The sequence below is a fragment of the Seriola lalandi genome, unplaced genomic scaffold, assembly GCF_002814215.2.
Source record: "Seriola lalandi dorsalis isolate HSWRI2012SDOR001 ecotype SW California unplaced genomic scaffold, Sedor1 jcf7180002054630, whole genome shotgun sequence".
Taxonomy (NCBI): Eukaryota; Metazoa; Chordata; class Actinopteri; order Carangiformes; family Carangidae; genus Seriola; species Seriola lalandi.
In genome coordinates this window covers 3,091,435-3,104,915 of record NW_019525183.1, presented here as the reverse complement: position 1 = coordinate 3,104,915, position 13,481 = coordinate 3,091,435, and the positions used below count along the sequence as shown (strand labels likewise).

The 13,481-nt window shown below is 40.7% G+C and overlaps 1 protein-coding gene across 2 annotated transcripts in view; it reads left to right on the top strand.

The window, feature by feature from the left end:
* filip1l (filamin A interacting protein 1-like) overlaps window positions 1-13,481 on the top strand; it is a 63,783-nt gene that overhangs the window by 45,500 nt on the left and 4,802 nt on the right. For both annotated transcript variants that reach the window (XM_023420302.2, XM_023420300.2), the window contains exon 5: window positions 9,128-11,963. In XM_023420302.2, the coding sequence (XP_023276070.1) occupies window positions 9,128-11,963 (2,836 nt within the window). The remainder of the gene's footprint in view (window positions 1-9,127; window positions 11,964-13,481) is intronic.

Below are 13,481 nucleotides of genomic sequence, written 5' to 3'. Positions count from 1 at the left end.
TGTGAACGTGCTGCTACAGGGATTAGTGAGAAGACGAAAAGACGAAATACAATCCAGAAAAGTCCAGTTTCAATGTGAAGTTTTCCATAAAATCTGGAATAGAAAATGCAAGTTAATGAGCATTTCCTGTTGCGAAACTTAGGTGGTGGGTGATTTTTAAGCATTGCAGAAAAAGTGCAATGAGATGGTGTAACAAAAAGAGCAACAGTCCAACCACAAACCAAATAATATGTGTAAAAATGTAATGCAACTCTGCAATGTTGAAAATGAGCATTTACAGGTGACTAGAAATACATTTATGGATCTATGAGTTCGATGAGACACCACATATGACAGGACCCCAGTCAAACTGGAAACTTTGCAATTATAAGGTAGGCATCCTAACCGCCAGGCCACAAGGATGCCCTGAGGCAGCTTTTTTTTTTGACTCAGTTACAATGTTAGTCTGAACAAAGCCCGAGAGAACAGTTCACAATTGTAACGGGACTAGTTTCTCCGATCACAAATCGTTTGCTGCCTCATAAAGTAGGTGCATTCATTCATTCATCTGTGTAGCTCATGTTTTGTCATTTGTACTTTTGGAATTTCCAGCTCTGAGGAACACGCTGAAATGCCGGAAGACCGTGCCTCAGGATTTAACAACTGCCTTTCCGAACCGCACACGTTGCTCATCCAAACCAAATCCCAAACCTCTACATTCTTCAGTGTATTGTCAGCGATATAGTCATCCCATGGAGGTTACATAATATGTCTTCATTTCCCCACTATTTGTCATTTGGCAGAGGCTTGTCACAGCAAACATGTTTGTGTGGCCTGCTCTTGTGTTTGATCCATAACATCTGTTTCAAGTGTACAGTACTCAGAGCCCTGAATATGTCCAGATCCAGAAATAGAATCTAATTTTGGATGACCGAATTGTTTGTTCCAAGAACAAACAATTTGTTGCAGGGAAAAAGGGAGAGAACACAAAACTAAAATACATCATAGTTTATAGCTGGAGCTCAGTGGGCAGTTGTTGGACTCCTTGACACTGAATGACACTGTGATTGTGAAATGTGAAGTGTGTTTTAAACTTTTTGCAATCAATCCTGCTTTACCCAAGAGCACTACAGTTCACCAAGTCCCCATAGCCTTGTGGCAAAGCATTACAGTGCTACTTAAAAGACTTTTGAGTGTTTCAGGGAAAAGTCTCTGGCAGAAGTCAAGTGGACACAGGAATTGGTTTCTCTGAGGAGCGAGAGCGAGAGACAGAGTCGAGACATCAGTCTCAGCAGGAAGCTCAACCATGCCATTCTGGTTGTGCTGCCAACTCCTCCAGCCTCTGATCCTCCGGCCTTTAGCTGTCAACAACACATGTGACAATTACCATACGGCGCTTAAAGAAAAGTCTACCCCATCACTCTGTTCAGTGTATTCAATATCAAGTATAAGACTTGCTCTATTCCCCAAACAAGATCAATCTTGGTGAGTTTACACGGGCAACATGGTGAGTTCCTGACCAAAAACAAATGGTATCTTTGGCTTCTATCAGTCCTGCGAGCACAGATTGGCCATCCAAACTTTTTCACACAGACTCATTCATTGTCTTCCAACAACAGCCTCCACCAATTGGTTAAAAACGCTCTGATCAATGACAGTTTCTTTTAGTATATAAGTCGTCCGAACACATGTTTTCGGTTTATTTGCGAGTCATGTCTGGCTCCCGCTGCGATTCACGAACTCTGCTCCATCTGCCACTAAAACCAACTGACTGCGAGTCGCAGTGTGTATGCTGGCATCGGTTGCATTCGTCAGCAGTTTGGGAACACAACCGATTAAATTTTGCTTAGAAATACGCTGTTGGTCAAAGATGGGAGATGGGAGATGATACGTTTCACATTTCTGGACTGAAATGTTGCTCAGAAGTTGGTGAAGCTGGTTGGTAAAAGCTTGTGGACTCAATCTGAACACGCTAACCTTGTTTCCTATCATTATTGTACGTCTGTTATGTAATTACACCCTTTAAAGCCAGACATTAATGACAGTACAAATGGGACAACCAGAAACGTGTAATTGTGCATCACGGGGTCATGAAGTCAGATTGGATGACGTGCATTGACTGACCTCTTATGTGGATTTAATCTGCATCCCCGTGTTGGTCAAATATGTACGACATGCTTTTGTTTTGACAGAAAAGTCCTGCCGAGTTTAGCTTTAGATTAATGTAGGGAATCTCTGCTTTCCTTACCTTGGTTGGTAAAGCTCGTAACATTTAGCAACAGTGACCTCAGCCATTGTGAAGCCATGACATATTTTATTTAGCGGGCAGGAGACAGGAAGAGTCTTGCCCTTGTTATTCCCTTACACTGCTGGGATCACTTATAACTATAAAGTACTGCCTCAAGCGGGTAATGACAGAATACACTTTGTGTTTTCATACATTGATATGTATATGTGACTAATTTGCAGTCTTTTTGTATGTCATGGATTGTTGCCTTACAAACATGAGGTCGTGTTGTTCTTGCGCCGTATTTGTCAGGAAGTGTTTAAGTCACTCGCCCATATGTGTGTGCACTGTGCAGTGTCACCAGTCCCATTGTTTGAATAAACTGGGCACTTTTCTTTCACAACAATAAAAACACTGACAGCTCCCTGAAAAATCTCTATAAAATTTGCTGCCATCATATGACAATTGATGACGCACGATGTTGAGACTTTTCAACGATGGAATTAGTCACCAGCTGTAGTTGGAGAAATGTACGAGTTAGGTAAGAGAAATCTGATAATCAAAGTTAAGACAGAAGCATTGTGAACTGAACAATGTGCCACTGATAAAGAGAAATGTGTGCTGGCTTTAACAATGATTATACTCCCACATGATAATCCATTGTTTTGTTTGTGGAGCCATTAGCTTAAAGCCACTTTTACACCCACAGGTAAGATGTTTACTCACCCAGCCCTCCCCTCACACATTCTCACAGTGTTCAATGCAAGATGCATAATAGTAGTGGAAAGTAACAACATACTTAGGTTCAGTTTAGTGTAGTTTTTACTATTGTAATCCACTTCATTTCATAGGGAAACTTGTACTTTTGTACTCCACTGTAATTGTTTGACATTTCTAATAATTTATTAGTTAGCAGATAAAGATCATTTTATAAAATATGACCCATTGTCACAAATTGGTTTAGTTAAAATTAGCTCCATTACAACCGAAGCTTCAACATGTAAGGGCTGCTCACATGTTGAGGTATTATTAAAGACATAGTTCATATTTTGAGAAATATGTTTTTTTGCTTTCTTGCAACAAGTCACATGATGTGATGGACACCACTCTCATATAGCATTCCTTCCTGAAACTATAAATGGCACAGCAGCGAGTAGCTATTGGCACTCCGTGATTTCAATCAGCAACAACATATTACTAACAAACCATTTGAAACCAGTGAAACTGTCAAAATGTCAGGGGATCTCTCAGGTGTGGGCCGGGAATATACATTTCACACGTCAAAGATATGTGTTACATGCCTTGTCTTGTTCTTCAGTATTGGTCTCAATTACAAATCCTCATCCAAGAATTTCTTATTAACTTTGCAAGCCGATTCTTTTTTCCTCCCTCCTTGGCTGAATAAATGACTTAAGTTGACAAGAGCCAGAAGGAAATACTGTAACTTGAACTCCCCGTCTCTCCTCACCTACTTCCCTGCCTCCGGAGCAGTGACAGACCGGGCAGATATTTCACACATTACATACGTCAACAAAAACCTTTCCCTCTCCTCTGCCATATCCTTTAGTTAAACAGTTACTTCAGGAGACTCGCTCAAACACTCAGACACGAACACACCGCACACTCACACAAACGAGCAAGCACACCCCCTTCTTGCAAGCCTCTGCAATGCAAAGCTCCATATAAGGACATGTTGATGATGTAATGGTCCATAGGCAGGGAGCACATCCCTTATTGTTTGGTCTGACTGCAGGAATGCCCACATTACAGCTACTAAGAGAGTGAGACACACACACAGAGGAAGAGTTGAGGGTCGGGCGTTGTACGGCAAGATAATGAGCTTATGGCAGTGAAGCTGGGAAAGCCTCTGGCACAGGTAGGCACACTGAACATTATTACAAAACTCTACATTTCGGGGAAAAACTTTCAAAACTTTTATAAGAGTTGCCGATCACTTCATTGGCTTGGAAACCAACAAGTGTCATACTGTGTTTTTAATGACACTTCTCTTCAGCGTTTCTGTTTTTTGTGTATTTACTGCAAATTACTTACAACTGGTCTAAGATGTTAAAATTACTCAGGAGAATAATGTTTTTCCAAGTCAGCAAGTTTTAAATTCTTTAAAATGTATTTAATTATATATATAAACTGTGGTGGGAACTTCATTAATGTCTCGAAGCAAGGGACTGTAACTCACTTTAATTTCACTTTCATTTAATTAAATATTACGTACTCCTAAAGAAATGCTGAAACACATTTTGATTCATCATTCAGAAACTGAAGAAGTAGCTATTCCAACATGCTTACGGAGAAGTCAGACACACTGGTCTGCCATTGCAAACTTGACCAAAGACATTAACTATTTAAACAGTGATGAGGCTTAGATCTGAATCTCAGAGGAAAGACATGTTAAGCATGTCCCATTACGTACGATGTAATAGAATTGTACAGGAATTTGTCAAGGTCATAATAGTGCATAAATAGTGACTTAGTTTCACACAAGATACTAAAAATTTATCATGCAAGAATAATTGTATCCTATGTGTAAAGAGGAGCAAAAAGTCTGTATAGATAGTATGTTAAATGTGTATATGTGAATTCCATCAGTTTCTTAGCATAAAAATCAAGAGGTATTTTTAGCTATTAAGAACATCTGAAGGATCATTATTGTCAGATGACTCTAGTTCTTCTCTTTCCTGTTAAACTGGTAATCAATACAAAGTACCTTATTTAAATATGAGATATAAAGCTAATGCTTCTTACTCTTATAAAATTATTGCTGCTGGCACAGAAGTTAATTATGTCATTGAAATTAAGAGTCATATCAAGAACTTCATTGCATAAAACAGCAGCTATGTTTTAAGGACTGAATTATCTGTGGTATTAAAATACTGAATGGGAGGTTTCAAGTGGCAACATTTCCATAATGTATATTCAGGATTTTGGAAATATAGTCCAATTTATTCCCACATAAAAAACCCACATTGTTTTAGAACAGTCAAACCTAGGCCTCTTGGTAACACACTGCTCCATTAACCATATTGCCACAGCCAGGAAGTTAATAAATATCAGTGCTACATATTTTACACATGTTGATTGCACTCCGGGGACAAATCACTTAGCCTGTGTGGACTTAAAATACAGTCCATGCACTGCATTAATCACCGTCCTCCCTTCAAACTCTGTCACACAGGAGGGCATTCAGCCCACCATCTACAAGTCTCTGTTAAAGCAGTGGTGGTCATGTGTGTATGCACATGGGTCCGTACATATATAACCTAACCACTTGTGGTTAGGAAATGGCACAGCAGCAGTGACATATGGAACATGCAACACAGCTTTAAGCAGCGGGTGAGCCACAGTTTCCAGCTTCAGGAGCCACGTAAAGAGAGGGAAGCCCTCTGTAGAGCTGTAATGTGTGCTGGTGTGGCTAGTTGTAACTCCCTTGAAGGTTTCCTTTTCTTTTTAAATGGCATTCATGTAAAAATAAAAAAAATATATTTGCAACAAAGCCAGACACAATCCTGTAAAGTTAAGATAGCCACTTTAGCGCCCTAACCCACCAAATCACTCTGTGCAACCCATTTTTCCATGAAACATTAACGACCCGCAGTGGTGATCATGCAGCTGTTTTCAGGGTAACAAGACTGACATTGGTGCCTGTTGCAAAAGTTGGACAGGCTGCAGAGTGGGTGGTAAGGTGCCTTGTAATGTTGATAACCATGAAACGGTTATGTCACCAGCTTTATGCAGCACTTCACAATTTATTCCTCCAAAATAATCTTCTTTCAAGCTGTGCGGATGTCTCCATAAAAGGGCTGCTTTGTAACGACGAAATCTGGACAAGTGCTATATGGATCAGCTGTATTATTTGTGTTCCCTGAAATGCCTAAGGCAGCTGCTTCTACTGACTTACATTAGATGGCGAAAGCTGGTCAGTTGAGCTACTACTACTCATTAAGTGTGGTTGGTCTCCAACATTAGTTAAGGGTCAGCTGCAGGATTGTACTTTTTCACCAAAGGTCCCTGCGTCTAATGTCCCCCCATCTATAAAACATGGAGCCTTGCAAATCTGCTCTAAATTATATCTAACAACAAAAATGGTCTCAGATGTGGCTATGTTGGCCAAATACCCTCATCTATGTGTGTGTCCTTGATGAGAAAAAGTTCAGGAACAGATATGGATCAACATTTCCTTATGTGCCACAAAGTGCACTGGGAATAGAACAAAATAGTCCCACAGTGGGCTAGAAGTGATTTCACTGCATACAAGCCATGCAGTTTCCTCTCAAAGGACTTGCTTTTATTAATGTAAAGTGCGCTTACATACAGTATCCAGCTCAGGAGTATTTAAAGACAGAGTGATAGACATAGTTTCCAGTGCTGCTAGGGAACAAAGTACATTTTCTCTTTCTATTTTGGCTGATGACATCACAAGAAAAACAGTGGGGAGTGAGATAAGAGATTGAATAAACAGTGATTACAGGCGGCAGGCTAGTTTGCAAGAGAGATGTCTGCTTGTTTCACTTAACAACGCACTGCTTCTACATGTACAATCCACTAAAAGAAAAAACGTCATTTTTCAATACATGCATGTTTCTAGACAAGGCAGGCATGTTTGTTCCTTGAATGACAGTCCTTACACTTTACAAAGTCCTTTAAAAAGTATAAAAGATAATTAAAATATGTTATCAACTATTTCAAGAGCCAGGATATAACAAGGGCAAACTGTAAGTCAACAAAGCTAGGCAGAAAACAGTCTGAGCACCTGGAATATTCACAGACCTTAAAATAAAAATGGGTCTACAGTAGTTTCTGGTGGTTTAAGGTTTGGTTTACAGTATCTGCTGAAAATCATTATGCCTAAAATGATGGAATAGCAGCCCTGTTAATACAAAATGTAAGTGGTGGACGAAGTATTCAGATCTTTTACTTTAAGTACATAAATATTAGCATCAAAATATACTTAAACTACTAAATGTAAAAGCACTTATGAAGCACAAGGTCCCGTTTCAGAATGAGAAATATCATATTATCGGATCATATTTGCATTAAGGTGTAAGTGTTAGAGCTGGTGATGATGCATCATTATGAAAAATGCATTTTCCCTTTCATCAGGAAGCAGTTTACAGGAAAAAAAAAAACTTTATCATAATTTACAGCAAAATTCATGATAATTCGTTATTATAGTATATTTGCTTCTTCAAACATGGCCTCAACAATAAACGCCGACGTCTCCTAATTCAACCAAGCCACACTGATAACGAACTCTTAATTATTATGCATTTCCTAACAATATTTTATTGAGTGCTGTATGGTCTGGATCTAAGTACAACAGACGGATCCAGTTACGTGTCCCCCCTTACCTGCTCCCACCCATTAGCAGCTACTGAAGAAAGAAAAGACATACACTCTACTGCTGAGAAGGGTCCCACCCTACCACGCTTACATCATGGCCCACAACCCCAGTGTACATGTGGAATTAGTGATCCCTGAGAGTGTGCGTTTGTGTGTGTGTGGGGATTTCTGTATAAACTCTGTGGGGCTGTAATTGCCTTTGGAAGCAGGGGGAATTCCTTTAAATGTATAAGAAAAAACGGGGAGGGTAGGTGGCGGTGGTTTTTGTAGGGAGGAGGAGGGTTGGTAGTAGAGGAACCCCTTAATTAAAGGATTGTTCCATGCCAGTGGGCCATCTGTGTGGAAATGCCTGGCAGCTGCGCACACAGCAGTCATAACATCCCTTCCCTTGGGGGTGTAGACACTTTGGCCCGGTAATGTATGTATATGCCAGACGCACTGACCCCGGCTGCACACTGTACTTAAAGCACTGCATCCAATGGCACACGTGTCATGTACCTTGACATCATTTTAGTACATCTGGGTAACGTACGTATATACAAATATAAGACACAGTTAGTTGTGAAATATAAATATTAAATATGCTTTAGACTGCCATTGGTTTTTGTAGGATGTATATATAAATTCTGACAGTAATTTTATTAAATGTTCAGACAAGAAATGTTGCTTACACTCTAAAATGAATACATATCACTTAAACTCTGCGCAGCTCACTTTACTTCTTATCCATTGAAAGGATTTTGCCCTTCAGTTATCCTCTGACTTGCGCAGTCTATGAGCACACTAACCACTCAAATACACAGTTTATGATGGGCACATGTTAGATGAAAGAATGCTGCATAAAACACCAATAACTTCAACAAAATTCATCCTGGTCAGCAACATCGTGGTATTTTGCTAATAGTATGTCACACCTTGTCTGCAGAGATCATTTTCAGAGGTCAACGTCAACATTTGGCTGTGTGTCAGTCTTTTCCCCTAATTTCCCAGAGGACTTAACAGGTCTTATGATACACCCTTGAATACCATGGAAACTTTTAGAAATTCCCTGATTGTTAAACTCAAGCCTGAATATTTACAGCAGTAACTCAGGTTTCCAAACCATATGAGAATTAGTTGGCAACAAGGCAACGAAAAAAAATGAACCACAGGTATTTCAGACTACCAACCTGAGAGAGTTAAAGTAATGATTTTTTATGATGTGTTAAATTTTCCATGACATAAAACCTTTAGTCCTCCTGAAAAACGCAGGGAAAATAACAGTGTTTATGATGTGTCATTGCTTGGAATGGACCCAATGGGGAATGACAGTGGGTAGAGTGTAGAGTTTCTCAAGCACCTTTCATATATAACATAAGCCAAAAAACAAACTGACATTTGAAGGTTCACAATGATTTTAATGGGAAGTGAATTTGTTGATGAGCATAAATAAAGAAAGTGTAACTGTAGTAGGAAAATGACTGAAAATCTTGCATATCTCGTAAACTTTCTCTACATGTAAATTATTCAATTTTGAATTGGATATCTTGAAGATCATGTGTGCCTTGTTTTTGTTTTTTACAGGTTGAAGCTGTTAATTGATCAGGAAAAGGTGTACCAAGAACGAAAAGACGAAGAGAACAATAAAAAGGTCATAAGTCTGAAGGAGGAGCTGACAAAACTCAAGTCATTTGCGTTGATGGTTGTGGATGAACAGCAGCGTCTCACCGAGCAGCTGAATCAACAAACAGCCAAGGTCCAAGAACTGAGTGCCAGTGCTTCACAAGCCCAGGAGGAGCTGTGCTCAGCTAATGCTCGTCTGCAGGAAGAGGAGCAAAAGGTCTTTCGCCTGGAGTCTGAGCTGCGTGACCAAGCTTGTCGATACCATCAAGAACAAGAGACCATGACTGCCAAATTGACCAGCGAGGATGCCCAAAGCAGGCAGCTGCGCCAGAAACTGTCGACTCTCAGCAGGCAGCTTGATGAGCTAGAGGAGACCAACAAGACCCTGCGCAGAGCCGAGGAAGAACTGCAGGAGCTGAGGGACAAAATTAGCCGTGGTGAGTGTGGAAACTCTAGCCTCATGTCTGAGCTTGAAGAGCTACGGAAAAGGGTACTTGAAATGGAGGGAAAGGATGAAGAGTTGATCAGAATGGAGGACCACTGCAGGGACCTCAACAAGAAGCTGGAGAAAGAGGCCAATCAAAGCCGAGGCCTGAAAGCTGAAGTCGATAAACTGAACCACAGAATTATGGACTTAGAAAAATTAGAGGATGCATTCAGCAAGAGCAAACAAGAATGCAGCTCACTCAAAAGTAACCTAGAGAAGGAGAGGACAGTGTCAAAGGTTCTGACCAGTGAGCTGGAAGTCTTGAAAGTCAGGGTCAAAGAATTGGAGGCCGCTGAAACCCAACTGGGAAAGACAGAGCTGACACTGAAGGAAGATCTAACCAAGTTAAAGACTCTGACAGTCATGCTGGTGGATGAGAGGAAGGCAATGGCAGAGAAGCTAAAGCAAATGGAGAACAAGGTCCAGAACAGCACTGGCAAACTTCAGGCTGAGCAGGACAAAGTTACATCTGTTACTGAGAAACTAATTGAGGAGAGCAAGAAAGCACTGAGGTCAAAGGCTGAGCTCGAGGAGAAAATGTGCAGTGCTACAAAGGAGAGGGATGACTTGAAGGCCAAGTTAAGGGCTGAAGAGGAAAAGAGCAATGATTTGGAGTCTAAGATCAATATGATGAAGAAAAGGCTGCAATCGCTAGAGAACATAGAGAGGGAACACCTGAGGAACAAAGCAAAAGAGGAGCACATCAAAACACCTATTGCTAACCGCTTCCAACAAGAGGACAACAAAGTAAAGGATTTGACGCAGGAGGTTGAACGCCTCAGACGCAAATTAAAGGACATGAAGGTGGTTGAAGGTGATTTATTAAAAACAGAGGAGTTTGAATCACTGGAGAAAAGATTTACTAATGAGCAAGAGAAAGCTAAAGCCTTGATGGAGGAGCTGGAAATATCCAGAAAAGAACTTTCAAAGTACCAATTGGCTGAAAAGAAAGAGTGTAACCAAGAGCATGTTCTCTATAAGCGCTTGAAGGAGGAGGAGGCAAAGTCTAGTCATTTGACCAGAGAGGTAGCAGCTCTGAAAGAGAAGATTCATGAATACATGGGAACAGAGGAGTCCATTTGCCGCATGAAAACTGACCACTCCACGCTGCAAAGAAAACTGACCCAGCAGGAGGTCAGAAACAAAGAACTGGCCAGAGAAATGGAGACACTCACTAGAGAGCTCGAAAGATACAGACGATTTAGCAAAAGTCTTCGCCCTGGCATGAATGGAAGACGCTTTTCAGACCTTCATGTTTCCACCAAGGAAGTTCAGACAGACCCACTTGACCTCATGTCTCCCAACTGCAAGGCAGTGGCACCGCTGGAACGTGCTGTGGTGAACGGCAAGCTGTATGACGAGAGTGAACCTGAAGAAAATGCAAATTACAGCAATGAGCTGCAACTCACCAAATGCAGCCCATCACTCATCAATAATGTAAATAACCTAAACAACAACATGAGAAGAGCAAGAGTCCCGTTCCTTAAAAACAAAGACACTCCCCATCAGGTGAATGGCAAAATGCAGCCACGGCAGAATGGCAACCACGTCCAGCCTGGAGACGTTGTGTTGACCCACAGTCCTGGGCAGCCTCTGCACATTAAAGTAACTCCTGACCACGGACACAACACAGCGACGCTAGAAATCACCAGCCCGACCGCAGAAAACACCCAGTCATTCACCAGCACTGCTGTCATACCCACAAGTGGGGGTCCACCCAAACAGAGAATTACCATCATCCAGAATGCTTCTATATCCCCTACTGCAAAATCTATTTCCCCAACAACAAAATCTAAAGGTTCCCCTATATCCGATGAGCCATGTTCGCCAGATAGGGCCCTATCACCTTTTACTATGGCTACATACTCCAGAGCAATGACCCCAGACTCTTGTGGCTCAGTAACACCAGACAGAGCCATGTCCCCTATACAAATTGTGTCAGTCACAACTGGCACCCCTGACCGCTCCCTCTCTACGGAGCCAGTGGAGGTTGTTGGAGGGCATGCCGTCTTCCGCGTGACCCCGGAAAGGCAGAGCAACTGGCAGGTCCAGAGGTCTAACAGCTCGGGACCAAACGTCATCACCACAGAGGACAACAAAATCCACATTCACTTAGGCAGCCCCTTCATTCAGAGCATCAGCACCCCATCACAAACGCTGAGTCCATGCCACACACCTGGACTACAGGAGCAAAGAACTCAGGTGCTTGCAAATTGCAGTACTCCTACTGCCAAAGGCAACAGCAAAATCACAAGTAGCATCATGATTAAGCCCACCTCCACCCCAATCCAAAGGCCATCACAAATTACAGTAAGTAATGCCTACGACTGACCTGATAACCCCCAAAACCCTCCATCCCATCCTTTGCTAGTGAATCCTGCCCAGGAGATCCATTACAAGCTTAGACCCTTATACCCCACCACTATACCATGATACATTTACATGTCTGTTTTAATTGATTTATGAGCTTAGACTGGTGTTTGAATGTTTTCCTTTTTATTTTGGTTGGTTTGCTTGGTTCTGTGTGATTAAGTTCAACAATTGTTTGCCTGCATGAGAAAACAATACCATTTGAAAGCACTAGAAATTTTGATTTAATTCGACATAACACCAGGTTTTAACTTATGTGCACTTACTGTATTGTACTCAATGGCAAATTTGCCATATAGTCAGACTATTCACACTGATGTATCATACCAGTTTTTATACTTCATATTACACATAGTGCATTAAGATTAAGTTGTTTGATTTTCTGAGAATTAAAGTGTGCAAAAAGAAGTGTTATCTTTTAGTTTGTCATTCATGCTTGCCAATGTCATTTATTCACTAAATCCAGCATGTTTTGATTGTGTAAAATTAAAAATACTCTGAGGAAAATGCAATTAGATTGAAATCAGTTGTTTGATTTGATTTTTTTGGTGCATGCACAGTAACTTTTTAACACTTACAATCCAATGTGTTTATGTTACTAAGTATGTAGTCAAAAGATTAGTTTACTCTCTCAGATGAAAACTGTCAACACTTTGTTAGACCTAATTAAATAATACCCAAGTGGAAGAGTTGTCTGAAAAACCTTTGTGCTCATACTTTACCAGATTACAAGACAAAAAAACTGGGATTCTCACATGTGTTTGCTTGCTGGAGTTAAAATCATAGGCTGATGTCATAGTTTCTTCTTACCAGAGCACAGAAACCCAGTGACTGAGAATAAAAAACAGTGTAATGTGAACTTGAGAGTTCTCTTAAATGATACAGTGGAAACTCTGCTTTAAACCTTAGAGGGGTGCTCCATAAGGCTGCAGTGGGAGGTGAATTTTGAATTTAAAAAGATACTAGATTTTGTAGAGCTACAGTTGCTCTTGTCAGACTGGACTTTCATATGTTAGTGGTTACATTTCAGTGGACCATGAAAATGTTAGAGATTTAAAACTTTCAATTATCTTCTTGATCGAATGCACCAGACAGTGTAATGGGTGTTCACTAGATTACATTACAAGATTTCAAACTCACAAGTTTTCTAAAAGATAAATGGATCTCTCTCTGGTCTTCAACAACAGTGGTTATTAATTAAGGGCATACATCCCATCTCCCATGTTGAGGTGTCTTTACTTTACTCAATTAGTTTCATTGGGCAGAAACCCTTAGACGTCCGTTTTATTTTTCTTCCTCCAATGATTCATGTCCTTTGAAATGAGTCACCAGTACAACTTGTGAATGTTCCTCCATGTATATGCATTCCTCTACATGTGGTTTTATGTGTGCACAGTGGAAATTTTACCGCATACGTGCGATTTGTTTAAATTAGATCTGAACTGACAGAACAAGATG